The sequence below is a fragment of the Malaclemys terrapin genome, chromosome 17 (genome assembly GCF_027887155.1).
Source record: "Malaclemys terrapin pileata isolate rMalTer1 chromosome 17, rMalTer1.hap1, whole genome shotgun sequence".
Taxonomy (NCBI): domain Eukaryota; kingdom Metazoa; phylum Chordata; order Testudines; family Emydidae; genus Malaclemys; species Malaclemys terrapin.
This window is the reverse complement of record NC_071521.1, coordinates 13,168,913-13,183,584: the sequence shown is the minus strand read 5'-3', so window position 1 is coordinate 13,183,584 and position 14,672 is coordinate 13,168,913. Positions and strand designations below refer to the sequence as shown.

General features: G+C 42.0%; 1 protein-coding gene across 8 annotated transcripts in view; it reads left to right on the top strand.

The window, feature by feature from the left end:
• The window catches only part of SPTAN1 (spectrin alpha, non-erythrocytic 1), a 72,319-nt gene that overhangs the window by 57,151 nt on the left and 496 nt on the right, over positions 1-14,672 (top strand). For 4 of the 8 annotated variants that reach the window (XM_054007506.1, XM_054007507.1, XM_054007505.1 and 1 more), the window contains 15 exons: positions 131-252; positions 869-1,001; positions 1,862-1,960; positions 3,042-3,201; positions 3,415-3,491; positions 3,658-3,867; positions 5,341-5,637; positions 6,179-6,291; positions 7,293-7,310; positions 10,065-10,127; positions 11,502-11,556; positions 12,064-12,260; positions 12,657-12,710; positions 13,108-13,254; positions 13,984-14,131. In XM_054007506.1, the coding sequence (XP_053863481.1) occupies positions 131-252; positions 869-1,001; positions 1,862-1,960; positions 3,042-3,201; positions 3,415-3,491; positions 3,658-3,867; positions 5,341-5,637; positions 6,179-6,291; positions 7,293-7,310; positions 10,065-10,127; positions 11,502-11,556; positions 12,064-12,260; positions 12,657-12,710; positions 13,108-13,254; positions 13,984-14,131 (1,893 nt within the window). The remainder of the gene's footprint in view (positions 1-130; positions 253-868; positions 1,002-1,861; positions 1,961-3,041; positions 3,202-3,414; positions 3,492-3,657; positions 3,868-5,340; positions 5,638-6,178; positions 6,292-7,292; positions 7,311-10,064; positions 10,128-11,501; positions 11,557-12,063; positions 12,261-12,656; positions 12,711-13,107; positions 13,255-13,983; positions 14,132-14,672) is intronic. The other 4 variants (XM_054007511.1, XM_054007510.1, XM_054007509.1 and 1 more) reach the window with 1 other exon arrangement.

Here is a 14,672-nt window from a genome sequence, read left to right as displayed (position 1 = left end):
TCTAAATCCACAAAAAACACATGAACTGGAGAGTTGTAAGGAGTGCAGATAAATGGTGAGGAGAAAGCAGCACTGCTGTTGAAAATTGAAAACACCGAGAATACTGATGTGTGCTTTGTCTGCTTCACAGGGTGTGTTAGACACTGGTAAAAAACTGTCAGATGATAACACGATTGGAAAGGAGGAGATACAGCAGAGACTAGCTCAGTTTGTAGACCACTGGAAGGAGTTAAAGCAGTTGGCAGCAGCTCGGTGAGTGAGAATCATTTTTCTACATCAGGAAGTATGAATGAAACATATAGGGACGAATAGCAGCCAAATCTTGCAATCTTTTGATTCAGGTCATCAGCAATATCAATGCAATAAATGCTAATAGTGCATTCTACTGAGGCCATGCCTGAGGGGTCATTCGTAAATGCTCCTCAGTACTAACTTCAGTTTTGTGTTTTCCTTTAGTTGAACACAATCTAAACTTTGGGGGCATTTATTCCTTCTTCATTTGTAGGCTAGAGGCTTGACATTGTTATTCCCACCATGCTGTGCTCTCCTGAATAGAGACCGTGGTGGGAGACGGGGGGAGTACATAATTTCCAGATATGTAAGGACTGTGAAATTGCCTGGTGAATTACATAGTAGATTTAGGATAGATCTAGAGCTGGCAGTGTCAGTGGGGTCATTTTCAGCTTCTGAAGGAAAGAGGTTCGTGTAAAATGATCACATTTTAGGGTTGGTGAGCAGGCTGTCCTTTCACCTGTCTTGACCTCCACTTCACCTACATTTAGTAGTTATTCTGCTTCCATATCATAGCTGAATGTACAGAATGCAACCTGTGATTTCCCTCCCTCACTTCCTCTCATTCCTCTTACAGTGGCCAACGTCTGGAGGAGTCTCTGGAGTATCAGCAGTTTGTAGCAAATGTGGAAGAGGAGGAAGCCTGGATCAATGAGAAAATGACCCTGGTAGCCAGTGAGGACTATGGAGACACACTTGCTGCTATCCAAGTAAGCAAAAGCTGTACTGTTCTGGTTCTCTCCTTACCAGTTATTTATAACATGTAATGGTTAGAATTTAAAATATCCTTTTGTTATTTTTTAAGTCAGACATTTTGTTCATTTTAAAGAATTATATTATAAAATATCGATGATCCTTATATAAAAATGATTTCAAAAGATTTTTCTCCAGTATTTAGATGGGTCTTGTGGATATGGGCCTTTGGCGTAGGCAGCGCTAATTAAAGCAGACTGCTTTTATTTGTGCTGGAGGACTAGACTGATGCAAAGCAACCCCAGAATTGTGTAAAAATGGCATAAAGGTTTTTTTGATTCCCCTTTCTGAGTTGCAGTGAAGAAGAGTCTCAACAGCAGCACGAAGCAAGAGAATTTTTCTAATCCATCTTTTTTTTTAAAATACCCCCTTCCCTGTTAAGGCTCTGGTCCTGCAAACACACGCGCACATGCTTAACTTGTATACTGACTATGTGCGGTTTTGCAGATCACATGCTTTCCAGGTAAATTATATTTGCATGATGAGGTCTCTAGTGGACTTCATAGAGAAGACCTTCTCTCTCCTTGGATAAAGGTGAAAGAAAACTAACTTAACATTATATTTAAGGACTATATCCAGGATTATACCCAACAATTCTTCCTCCCTCTCCTCCTTCGCACACCCCAAAAAATAGCCAGAATGTGTATTAGCTAAAACTAACTAATAATTGCAATAGTGAGTATTGCACTGATTGATGTGTTGCAGGCATATTATAATGGTTTTGTTTTGCTTTTATTTTCATCCTTGTTTTATAAGCAGTCCTCTTGAGAAGTAAGATTATGTAGGAAAGTGACTTGTGAACATGCTTTCCCTACAGGGCTTGCTGAAAAAGCATGAAGCATTTGAAACTGACTTCACTGTCCACAAGGACAGAGTGAATGATGTTTGTGCTAATGGAGAGGACCTCATTAAGAAGGTGAGTGTAACTGGGTAAGAAAAATGCCTTGAACATTCTTTAAAGTGTCAGCATGTCAAAATGGATTTATTGTTCTCTTAACACTGAGCTGCAAGTATGTTTAAAAAATGAAAACTAAACACAGTCTATACATCATGCTCTCTATAGCCACAATAACAGGGCATTTGGCATATAATTGATTTTAAATACTTTAGAGACAGCAGCATGGTAGACTGATCACAGAAGCTCCTTAGTTTTAATTCTGGCTCTGTTGCTGACTTGTTGGATGTCTTGGGCAAGTCACTTAACTTCTCTTTCCCAGAGACAGCCATCCCAATTGATTCTTACGCATGGGTCTGTGCTAGACCAGACCAAGAAATCCTGTCTTTTATGCTTAGAGCCTCTGACGCACCCATTTGTGTACCATGATACCTTTTCCCATGATCTTTAACACTTCTCATCTAGTCAGTAAGATCATTGTGAAACATGAATTGGAATTTTCTCCGAAAGACCTAAAATGGCTGTTATCCATCCCATGCTTTTGTTTTCTATCTGTGTATTCACTTCCCAGAAAGCATTAATAGTCTAGCAATACAGAGAAAAAACAAGAGTAAATTGTTTGCATTCCTGATTTCTCTCACATTTGAGGCACATATTTAAGGTAGAATGAGGCCATCTTCTTCACCAAATGGAGAACCCCTAAATAAATAGGGAATCAAGGTGGTCTGTTCCCATGTTGTTAGAGCTAGTGGGCTGCCTTGTGAGTTAATGTGCAGGATTTATTTTATTAGTCCTGCTAATGTTTCTTGTTTGAAATTGTCAAAGCAGCCTAAGGGGAGCTAGGCACCAAACTCAGAATGGGATTTGAGTAGCTAACTCCCTTCAGCTCTTTTGAGAACACTAGTCTTAATTGCTTCTGTTGTCCTCAGCCTTGGTATCCATTTTAGGAATTTTCATAAGTATCCCAAGGAGTCCTTCAGATGCCTATATGTTTTAAGTGTATTTCTTCCTAATTTTGGTGAACAGGACTAGATTTCCTCCAGTGGTGTGTAGAAGATGATTAAATCACATAGGAACTAAACTGTTTTCTCCTATTCCACAGAACAATCATCATGAGGAGAACATAACTGCAAAGATAAAAGGTCTGAGGGGCAAGGTGTCAGATCTGGAGAAGGCAGCAGCTCAAAGGAAGGCCAAACTAGATGAGAACTCTGCCTTCCTCCAGTTCAACTGGAAAGCCGACGTAGTGGAGTCTTGGATAGGTATGTGCTGCATTGAAACATGGGTGCATTGACAAAGCAGGTGACTGAAAACGGCAGCCCGTCTTGAATGGAGAATGGTTTCTGACTGACCTTGTTTTAAGCGGATATGGGTGGTCGTCTGAGCCATTGATTTGCTGAGCAGTGATATCCCTTCCCCAAATTTAGGAAGAAGGAATGTGGGTGTTTATATTTAGTCTCTGCTTCATTATCCAGGTGAGAAGGAAAACAGTCTGAAGACCGATGACTATGGACGGGATCTCTCCTCTGTGCAAACACTCCTCACGAAACAGGTCAGTGCAAGGTGCTTTGAGCCAGAGAAGCAATGGAGCTTAATGCTCATCAGACAGATGAATATTGGAAGGCCTGGCATTTATTTTTGCATTTTCCTAAAATAATGTCTACATTATCCATAAATATAGTTAATCTACATTAGTTTCTTCCTTTTTAACGCTGCAGGAAACTTTTGATGCTGGTCTCCAGGCTTTCCAACAGGAAGGAATCGCAAACATCACTGCACTGAAAGATCAGTTGCTGGCAGCCAAACACATCCAGTCGAAGGCCATCGAGGTCCGGCATGCTTCTTTGATGAAACGCTGGAACCAGCTGCTGGCTAATTCTGCTGCTAGGAAGAAGAAACTGCTGGAGGCCCAGGAGCACTTCAGAAAGGTGAGAGCACAGACCTTGGAACCATCTCTTCTTAATAGTCTGGAACACTATAAAGTTTGACAGTTGTGCACAGCATTGATATAAAATCTTGATATACAAGCTGTGTAAAAACACAGTTAGTTGTCATACACCAAATGCTTTCTCGTGAGAAGCCTTCATGGAAAAGGTATTGACAGTGGAGTTGTTTTAAAGGACCAGCCTTCTACATCGTGTGCAACTTGTATTTCATAATTGTAGTTATTTAACTAAAATACAATTTGTTGAGGACAGATTTTCTGCTATGTTGTATTTTTGAGAAAACGCTTAGCTAGGGATGCAGTATTGTTAAGTGGTCACTGCAAGGGGACTGGGAGTCTAGAGTTCTGGGTTCCAGTCCAAACTCTGCTACTGGCTATGTGTTCTTGAAGAAATTACTTCCTTCTTTATGCCTCTATTTCCCTTTCGTTGTTGTTAATAATTTACTTTACAGTAGCACCTAGAGGCTCTGATCAGGACCTAGTATTAGGTACTGTACAAATGACACCGTCCCTGTCCTGAAGAGCTTACAGTCCAAATATACAAGACAGATCCCCCCCCACACACACAATTAATTCCCAAGTGCAAAACTTTGATAAAATTTTGTTTCCTAGGTCCCCTGACCTCTCCCAACTGTCCCTTTACAGCTTGTCTAGCCAACCTGCTCTACTGTTGCTGTCCCCAAAGTGCTCCTCCCTTCACATGACCACGACTGAAAAATAGCCACTTTCCCTAGACAGAAGTGAGCAGAGACCTGCTGATTTGCAGTCATTTGTGGTTTTTTTGTTTGTTTGTTTTTGTTTTTTTGTAAAGAAGTTCTCTAAGGTCTGGTCTATACTACCCGCCTGAATCGGCGGGTAGAAATCGACCTCTCGGGGATCGATTTATCGCGTCCCGTCGGGACGCGACAATCGATCCCCAAATCGGCGCTCTAACTCCACCAGCGGAGGTGGTAGTAAGCGCCGCCGACAAAAAGCGGCAGAAGTCGATTTTGCCGCCGTCCTCACAACGGGGTAAGTCGGCTGCAATACGTCGAATTCAGCTACGCTATTCACGTAGCTGAATTTGCGTATCTTAAATCGACTCCCCGCTGTAGTGTAGATGTACTCTAAGATGGCTCCCAAGTCTCAAAATGTATTTCTGTCTCCCCAGCTGCCTCATTGGAGGCCAGAGACAGCTTTTGCTTCCTGGAAAGGTCTGGCCTTGCCCCTAAGAGCTGTGGGTGAGGGTGAGATGGGCCTCTGGGGCTGTCTTAGGGGAGATGTCATTGGGAGGAATAGTACTATCCCCATTTTACAGGTAGTGCTTATGGTTAGTTCTCCGCCTTGCAAGAAAGGAGCAACAGGTGCAAATTATGTATTATTTATTGCATGTTCTTAATACCAGGTCCTCCTGCTTGAATATATTCTATTTGTGTTATTGCCTACGTGAACACCTAGATTGTCTTCTCTCTCTGAGGTTGAGGATCTGTTCCTGACTTTTGCAAAGAAGGCATCTGCGTTTAACAGTTGGTTTGAGAATGCAGAGGAGGACCTGACCGACCCAGTGCGGTGTAACTCGCTGGAGGAGATCAAGGCACTGCGCGAGGCTCACGATGCTTTCCGCTCCTCACTAAGTTCCGCCCAGGCTGACTTCAGCCAGCTAGCTGAGCTGGATCGCCAGATCAAGAGCTTCCGGGTAGCCTCCAACCCGTACACTTGGTTCACTATGGAGGCTCTTGAAGAGACCTGGAGGAACCTGCAGAAGATCATCAAGGTAAATCGGAACAAGGCTCCTCCCATTGCCACTCTGCCTCTGGAGTCTTCCTTGGACACTGTCCGTCCAGAGAATCCGTGCTTTTACTCAGCAAAAAACATTACAAATGGAAACACCTTCATCTGGTAGCACAGAAATGTTTCTGAAAGGAATTCTGTGGGGCTAGTGCCTCCCAAAATCCTCCATTATCCATATATTTGGGTTGCTACTTCATGACACCCCCCCCCCCCATTCCATTCTTCCTGAAAGATCCCAAACACAAATAATGATCTCCCACTTGTAGCTATGAGATACTGTGTTCCTTATGATCTGTCATGTTATAGTATTATGATTGCAAGGCTCACTTCAATGCTTTTTCTCAAGACTTCTGTAGGAATATTGGTTATCATAGTTAGACTAGCGGGGGCAAGAGACCTACAGGCCCTCAGTTTTGGGCTGAGCTCCAGAATCTCACTGCTGCACTGGCTTGGTTTCTGTATTTCAGTGGATGATAAAGTTGCCATGTTCTTTCTTGGTGTAAAGTGACTTCCCTGTTTCTCAGGAACGTGAGTTAGAGCTGCAGAAGGAGCAGCGAAGACAGGAGGAAAATGACAAATTGCGCCAGGAATTTGCTCAGCATGCTAATGCTTTCCACCAGTGGATTCAGGAGACCAGGTACAGTCTGTCTTAACAGAGGAGCTGTCTTAAGGAATTTCCCAAAGAGAATCATTTCTGTCCCATTGAGAAGGGATTGTTAATTGTTCTTCACATTGCGCGTCTTATCCATGCTTCCTTTTTTGATCAATTGGGTTTTAGGTGTCTGCTGCTGAGGCACAGATTTGCTGAGTGTAAGATCACCTTCTGAGTTCGGGAGTTGGGGCTGGAGCTGTCCGCTAATGGGGTCTCTGATTCAAGACTATTTTAAAAAATGTGTGTGCTCCTGAATTCACTTTCCCAGGGTAATTCTATGTACAGACAAGCCCTAATGGTTATCTGGTAGCTCCAGAGCTGGACTCTGTAGTGCAAGGAGAATACTAAATACTGAGAACAGAACTGAAGAAAACGCTAAAACTGTCTTATTACCTACTCTGTATTATGATAGAAATTAGAAAGGGGAAAATTCTGTTATTCTGTGTCGAACCATAAGATGATTCCCTAAGGTATATTTTCTAGTGTTTTGTACAGTCCAGGTTTAAATGTTCCAGAGAGGGGGTTTCCACTACTTTTCTAAAGAGACTATTCCACAGTCTTTAAGATCACTTTGCAAGCTCCTATCCAATGTACTAGTAATACCCATGATTAGGGAGAGGCAGCATGGGTGGTCAGCAGCCTCTCTAGAAATGAAAAATAATTTCAGTGTTTCAGAATTGCAAGAAATCAATGAGATATTTGTACAGCACAACTGTGTCTGACTTGAGCATACTCAAATACACCACTATCAAATATTGTCAGTTCTAGTAAGTGTGCGCTCTGGTACAGAAGAGGTGAGTTAAGCTGAAGGTGCTTTTCATGTAATCCTTTGATGGTAAATCTTTCTGCATTTATAGAAAATCATCATCTAGATGGTTTTGCAAAAAGTCTGAAGTATAAATATGGTTTTAATTTAACATGTGTTTGCCCCCCACCACCTCTCTCTCTGTCCTGCTGCCTGATACTTGGACCCTCCTGCTCTACAGGACGTATCTGCTAGATGGGTTAGTATTGAATTTTATTTCCCCAAAACTTGATGTGGGGTCCTCTCCTGTCTTGTGTGCTTTCTCCTGTCATTGCTTTGCTTGTGAAAGTTGTATTAAAGATCATTCTATTTGGGCAATGCAAGCCATGCCTGGGATGTGCATGAGATACTTATCCATCCCCTCCTCCCCCTCAAGCAAGAATGCCTCACAAAGAGAGTAATGGGTAACAGGACATTGATATGGATAAATATAAACATAGAGGAAGGAATACCATTTTTCCTGGTTCAGAATAGAAAAAGAATTAATGGACATCTGTGTGACCAGTTATATTAAGAAAGTTATCACTGGTCAGCTTATAAGGATATGCAAGGTGTGATGCTCTTTATTGGGTGTGCTTCCACATCTCATCAGATAATCTGTAGCCTTTTGTCCTCACTAGCCAGCCTCTCAATTTCCCAACAGTCAAAATCACGCTTGGTAAAATAAGAACATATTCCGATAATGCTCTCAGAACATTTAAAACTGAAGGGCTTTGACTGGGTATTGCTATATATAATCTTGTAAAAAGAGTAAAATAAAGGAATGGAATAGCCAGATTTGCACTTTATGGGTATTCAGCAGAATGTCCTGTTCATAGACTCCCATTAAAGATTGTCACTAATTAGCATCACTACAGTTTTTTTAAAACAAAAATCACATTTCCATGTATAATTCAGTTATGTGGCTACCTAGTTTTCCTTTTTGATTATGCTGCATAAGTGTGCTCCAGAAGTTGAGCTTTAACTTATAAAATATATATATCTATATATATCTCTCTGTAAGCTTTAGGATTGCAAAGGAAACCTAAACCAATGCACTGACCTCTGCTTGAGTCTGCTGAAAACCTGAAGTGTAAAATACCCATTCATCTCAATGGCATTTTAACTGAAGCTTAATGTCAATATAACTATTTCACTGCTTATGCCTTTTCTACTAAAATGAGGTTGACGGATCTCTCGGGCACAGTGGCAGTTAGTGGGATAACCCCAAATTGACTCCAGTGACTTTCTGGATGCCAAAACCTCCAGCTTTTCCCCCGGACAGCTTCTGTATGCAGTTACATGCTTTTTCAGTATTAAAAAAAAAGACATCTGCAGCACAATGAACACTTTAAAATTTGGGTGCAGTGTCAAATGTATTTAATATTAAAATAATTAAGGAATCCTATACAAAGGAGAGGGGGTCACTGCTTGGGAGGTTGCCCCCTATATACATTGTCTAGTGTGCTACTTAGACTAGAGGGACCTTGTTCATGGTTTATGGGTTTATCTCTGGTAACTTGCTCTGTAGTGAAAAGAATCTCTGGTCTCACAGTATCTCCCGTCAGATAAGAGAGAGAACACCCTAGCTTTTGAAGTTGTACCTTGGTGGAACCCAATAGATTTTGCTGGTATGGGTGCTGGATCTTTGCTGTTTTTAAAAAGTAGTGTTGTAGCTGAGTTCTGGTGTTCCAGGAAATACTAACGGAGGGGAGACATTTACTAAATAAAGTGGGGTAGTGCTCACAATTGCCATGCGCCAACTCTATTGTCTAACTGATTATTAGAGCTGCAGAGGGATTTTAATCTTTAGCAAAACTCTGAGGATTAAAACTGCAGTTAATTAAAAAGGGCATTGTCTGTGTTCATTCATTCTCCAATAGAGGGCATATAGCCATGTAGTGTAGATTCCGCTTCTTAGCAAACCTTCAGTTGCCAGCAAAAATTTGCCATTATCCAGGTGTTGCTAATAAGCAGAGGCATGGTTGTGAGGCTGCAGCTAGGGAAAGAGCAGCAGGGGAAGTAGGGACTGTAGCCCAAATGCCAGGGCTTTTAGATTCTGGAGGGATGCTCGGGGCCCATAAAGCTGCACTGTCTCTCTCCCTGCACTCTGGGGGTTGGGGCTCAGACCCCAGTGCTTCCTTTCCTGAGTGTAGCCCCCTTGCACTGCACAGCTCGAGGAGCACAGGGAGAAAGTTCCAGCATCCAGGCTGCAGCTTTCTTTCCTGTTACTGCGCTGCCCACAGCCTCCTCTCCCAGCCTGTAACCACTTACTTCCTGAGCGGTCCCTGTGTGCAAGCAGATTTTGGGGCCACACCACCTGAAGGAAGCACTGGGATGTGCTGAGGAATAGCTCTAGGCAGGTTTGTGGGGATGCAGTCAAGGAAGGAATGACCTAGCACTTCCTTCTTAAGCTGCAAACCTGCCCAGAGCTAGTGCTCAGCATGTCCCACTACTCCCTTCTCTGGCTACAGCCTCACACTCCTGTCTGTAGCTGGGGACTTTCTTCCAAAAAATGTTGTTAATAAGTAGCAAATCTGAATGCCATTAACATTAAACTCAATGGGATGGGATTGGTTCCCCAACAAAGGTTGCTGTTAATATCGGGGTTGCTATCAAGCAGAATTTACTGTATGTAGAACTTTCAAGGTCAACATCATTGTCCTACTCTCATTATCTATCAGCATACAGCAGCCATATTTGCACAGGTTGATACTGTTTTTAAATGAAGTTTGTAGCTCAAATTAACTCTGAGATTCTGTTTTGTTCACCTCAGCAACTCTTTTTAATAAATATTAAAATAATTAGATTTTTTTTTTGTACTCCATGAAGTAATTTGCTTGTTTGATATTCTCTGTGAGGTGGTGCTGGCTTGGAGTTTTGTTCTGTTTCTGTGGTCTTGTTGTGGTCTGTTCTTTCCTCTGTCTTGCCTGTTTTCTTTTTGGAATTCATTTGGTTTCTTTTCTTTGAATAGCATAGCATATCGTCGTGTCATTCGTGTCTATCAGTATGAAGTTGGGGATGATCTGTCTGGAAGGTTTTTCCTCTTATTTTCTTACCTCACTGTGATTTTAAAATGCACTCTTAATTCCAAAGGCTCGTGTTCTTTCCAACTAACTTTCACTGCTGTGAGATGCTTGGGGGTTTGTTTCCCTGTTGATTTTTTGCCTTTCCATTATTGGTTCACAGCTTCCTGCCCAAGGTTCTGGGCCTGTGCTTCATTCTCTTTAAACGTGCTTTGATTTTGAGCTTTAACCCTCTGTGGTGAGAGAGACCCAGATGTTTGGCATATTTTCATTGCCACAGAGTGATTCAGCACTTGAAAACCCTTCCCAAGAAGTTATAAGAGACCTCTGGGAGGAAAGGGTCTGGTGGGGGAGAGGGAAGACAATCGTAGCAGCAGGAGTTTAAATTCCACCGGGGGCACCAACACATTACAGCACATCTGCACAATATCCAACTTGCTGTTTGTACACAGGTCATCTGTTGTAAACTTTCACTATAAATGTTACAGGACAGAGGCTCTAAAAACTGCTGCTTTAACATTGCTTAGAATCGAAGAAACAAAAACAACTTCAGGGACTTTATGCAGCTAGTACCTGTGAAAAAAATCATGGAGACCATAACTGCAAAAGGCGGCCTTTATAAACCAGTGTGTGGTGCCCCTTGTTGGCAGGCCAAGAATGAGTCTGTAAACGTTTTAAAAATCGATGTTTAATTGTGACTACTATCAATTTCAAAATTCAAATGACTGTCAATGGCTGTGTCAGAGTGGCTCTGAACTATTAGGATTGTAGAAGTGCTCATTTGTGAGGGGTCACACTGAGAATACGGAAAGCAACATTCACCCAGCCCTAATAAAGTAGTGGAGTTTTTCTGTCTTGCAAGGGTGATTGTCTTACATCAAGGTTGACTTTAAATTAAGCCAGTAGTTCTCAAAAGGTTTTTCACACTTGCTTACTGTGTAAAGCCTCTCTAGCGCTCCTGTTTCATTGGCAAAGTTTGTCTCTAGTGAATCACTTGTAGTTTGTGTGTGTGTTGGGCACAGTCTGGGATGGGAAGGGCATTTGCACTGGGTTTCTAATTTCACTAGGTCCAGTAAGAAGGTGAGTGCTTTGGATTTGGCATGAAGTGTTTCCAGTGGCTACTTTATCACAGCCTGTGAAATTGGGCTTGAAATTAACTATATAAAGAAATTACATGCAGCAGGTTCTAAAAGCCTCTGTTTTATATAGGGTCAGTCTGAATTTAAAAGCTTATGGCCAGACGTTTGACAGAAAAAGTTTTCTTATAAAGTTTATTGAAAAATTATTTTACCCTCAAAGGATGGTGTTAATTTCAAGCCCCTCCCCACCCCTGGCCTTTGTTGTATGTGGAGAGAGCCTCTCTCTCACTGGGATTCTATGTTTAGGTCCTGTATGGTGGAAGAATCCGGAACCCTGGAATCACAGCTGGAAGCTACTAAAGTAAGCATACCTCACCTGTTAAAACTTCTGTCTCCTATTGATGCTCAGGAATGAGGGAGAATGCCTTTAATGATTGATATGTAGGTCTTTAATTAATTCATACATTTTGAGGGCAACAGACACCATTCTGATTAGATAATCTAACCTGCATTGCACAAGCCAAAGGAAAATCCGGAATTAGTTCCCCCTTGAATAGTATTTTTAAGTCTGTCCCTCTGGGCAGAGGAGACAGTATCTGAAACCTTTCCTTGCTATGTTCTGCTTTGAGGTTTCTAGTGATATTTACAGGCGAAAACACCTTTCTGGGAACATTAGCCTATCTTACAAATCCATCTGAGTCATATGTGATTAATCTCCCTTATATAGTGATACATTTTGTAACACTAGACAACAGCTGCACCATAGCTTCCTCCTACCTTTTTGGTGTTATGAGCCTGTCTTCTAACTCAGTCAGTAAAATGTTGGTACACGGGTATGTTTGCTCCATTCTGTTTTCTTTCCAAATAGCATAAGCACCAGGAGATTCGGGCAATGAGGAGTCAACTAAAGAAGATTGAGGACCTTGGAGCAGCTATGGAAGAAGCACTTATTTTGGACAACAAATATACAGAGCACAGCACTGTAGGGCTGGCACAGCAGTGGGACCAGCTTGACCAACTAGGGATGAGGATGCAGCACAACCTGGAACAGCAAATACAAGCTAGGTACAGTGTTCGTTCATTTGGGAAGATAAATCACATTCACCATTTTAGGGGATAAGTGGGTTAGGGCGAGACTGTCTACAAGCCAGTACAAATCAAGCACGGTGCAGGTAGGATAAACCTCTTCCACTTACTGTTTTGTGTTCTGAGTAGTGTAAATCAATACGTTCGTTCGTTTTTTTAGGTAGACTGCGATTTGAGAACTAGTTCTGGTTACAGCTAGCCCTCGTGATTTCTCAGTGAAGTGAGTGGCAATTGAACCAGGTGCATGCTGTCTCCACTCAAGGGGATGGCAGACAGAAAACCAAACAGCCTGAAATAAACTTGGCGTTTGATTAGCCTGTGACCCACCACTGCAATTTCATGATCCGTTCACTAGCTTTGCTTCTTCCTTTTTAGAAACACAACTGGAGTCACTGAGGAGGCTCTGAAGGAGTTCAGCATGATGTTCAAGTAAGTATGCATGTTCTCAGCAACTTGGAAAAGTGGTCATAAAGGAATTCTTCAGATCCTTGACATGTAGATGATTGCTACACAAAAATGGATGGTCCAGATTCTCAGCTGCACCTAGTTTCCACTGTTTGCAACTCCCTGATTCTCTGGCCAGTTCTGAGCCAGGTTGCTGTAAACTCTGCCAGCTGGCAATAACTGGAATAATTCCTCACTAAGGGTATGTGGCCAGTTTAGGATCTTTCTGAAGCACTCCAGAGAATCTGTGTGCTGTCTGTACTAAATATGAAGATACTTATTCACTGCAAATAGCATGTTCAAAACATCAGGCTAAAATGTCGCTCTAGTTTACTGTATAGTTATCTTAATGAAGTTTCAAGATTCATATTTTCTATTCTAGACACTTTGACAAAGATAAATCTGGTCGTCTGAATCACCAGGAGTTTAAGTCCTGCTTACGTTCTCTAGGCTACGACCTGCCTATGGTTGAGGAAGGAGAACCAGATCCAGAGTTTGAAGCTATTCTTGACACCGTAGATCCCAACAGGTATACAGATAGAAGAAAACCTATATAAATTGTTCTGTTTTCACTTTCAAAGTCTGTCACAGGCTGCTTTTGCCCATTATTGCAGCCTCTCCCTATTCTTCAAATTATTATTCCTTTACAATGGTCACTGCTACTTTATAGTTTGAGCAGAAAGAACTGTTGAATCAGACTTCCTGTATATCACAAGCCATTAAATTTCACCCAGTAACATGTCTGATTGAAGAAATTCTCACAATCTAGACCCCCATGCCCGGGGCTTTTCATGAGACATTTACAATATTCTTTACCCTCTTAGTTAACGCAGGTCTAGGAAGGATAACCCTGCTGCTAGACCTGCCTGCTTCAATGGGCTGAGAGCTTAATAGAATCAAGTAGTGAATCCCGCCACGTGAGGGTCACCCCATCCCCATTACCCAGCCTGCTTACTTATACCCATGACTGTCTCTACCTCCCGTATGGGTGATAGACCCCCACCGTTTATCGACTGTCTCCTGCTCCCGCCCACCAGTTACCCACCCCTCATTGGGGACATTGCAGTGTGTATATACTATGTGTGCTGCCCAGCCCCAAAACACCAACATACCCCTATACTCTGCATGTTACCCCCAATGACCAATAACTAATGCTTCAAATTTTCTGTATCGTTTATTTTTTTTAAATATTCTCTAATAAAATTTAAATTTGTTCTGAAGCAGATCTGTTTACATGCTATGTGTGTTTTCTTGGCAGGGATGGACATGTCTCACTGCAGGAATACATGGCATTTATGATCAGCAGGGAAACTGAGAATGTGAAATCCAGTGAGGAAATAGAAAGTGCTTTCCGTGCCCTTAGTTCAGAGGGCAAGCCCTATGTGACCAAGGAGGAGCTCTACCAAGTAAGTGTCAGTTGTGCAAACCCCATCTCAGGAAAGACAGCAGCAACTAGCACCATGAAAATTAACTCTAGCTGTTCTGAGCCCTTGCACTTTGTGTCTGTTTTGCAAAGCTGACTGACATGGATCTACACCTGTTAACGTCCCATCCCAAACACAAAAATAATGCCAACACCTTTCCTATGCTCCTGAACGATTTTATTGATGCAGCTAAAGCTATTTGCAAGTTTGTTTGATCCCTTAATGAGAGTACACCAGTGCTTTATACTCCACCCTATCAGTAAGAAGCCAGATTAGTACTTTCCCAGTTGCACTGAAACTAGATTAAATTTAACCTCCCTACAGTTGAATAGGGCATTACTGTTAAAGCTACAGGAGAGAACAGGTCCTGAAAGGAAAAGTCACCATGTAACAAGTTTTCCATTCTGGATCCTGACAGTGGGAGTGAGATAAGGACAGAAGTCAACTGACTGATCTGAGAAGTGGAAGTTACCTATTTTTCTCTGAGGTGGAGGATCTTAAAAATACTGCATAACTGAACAGG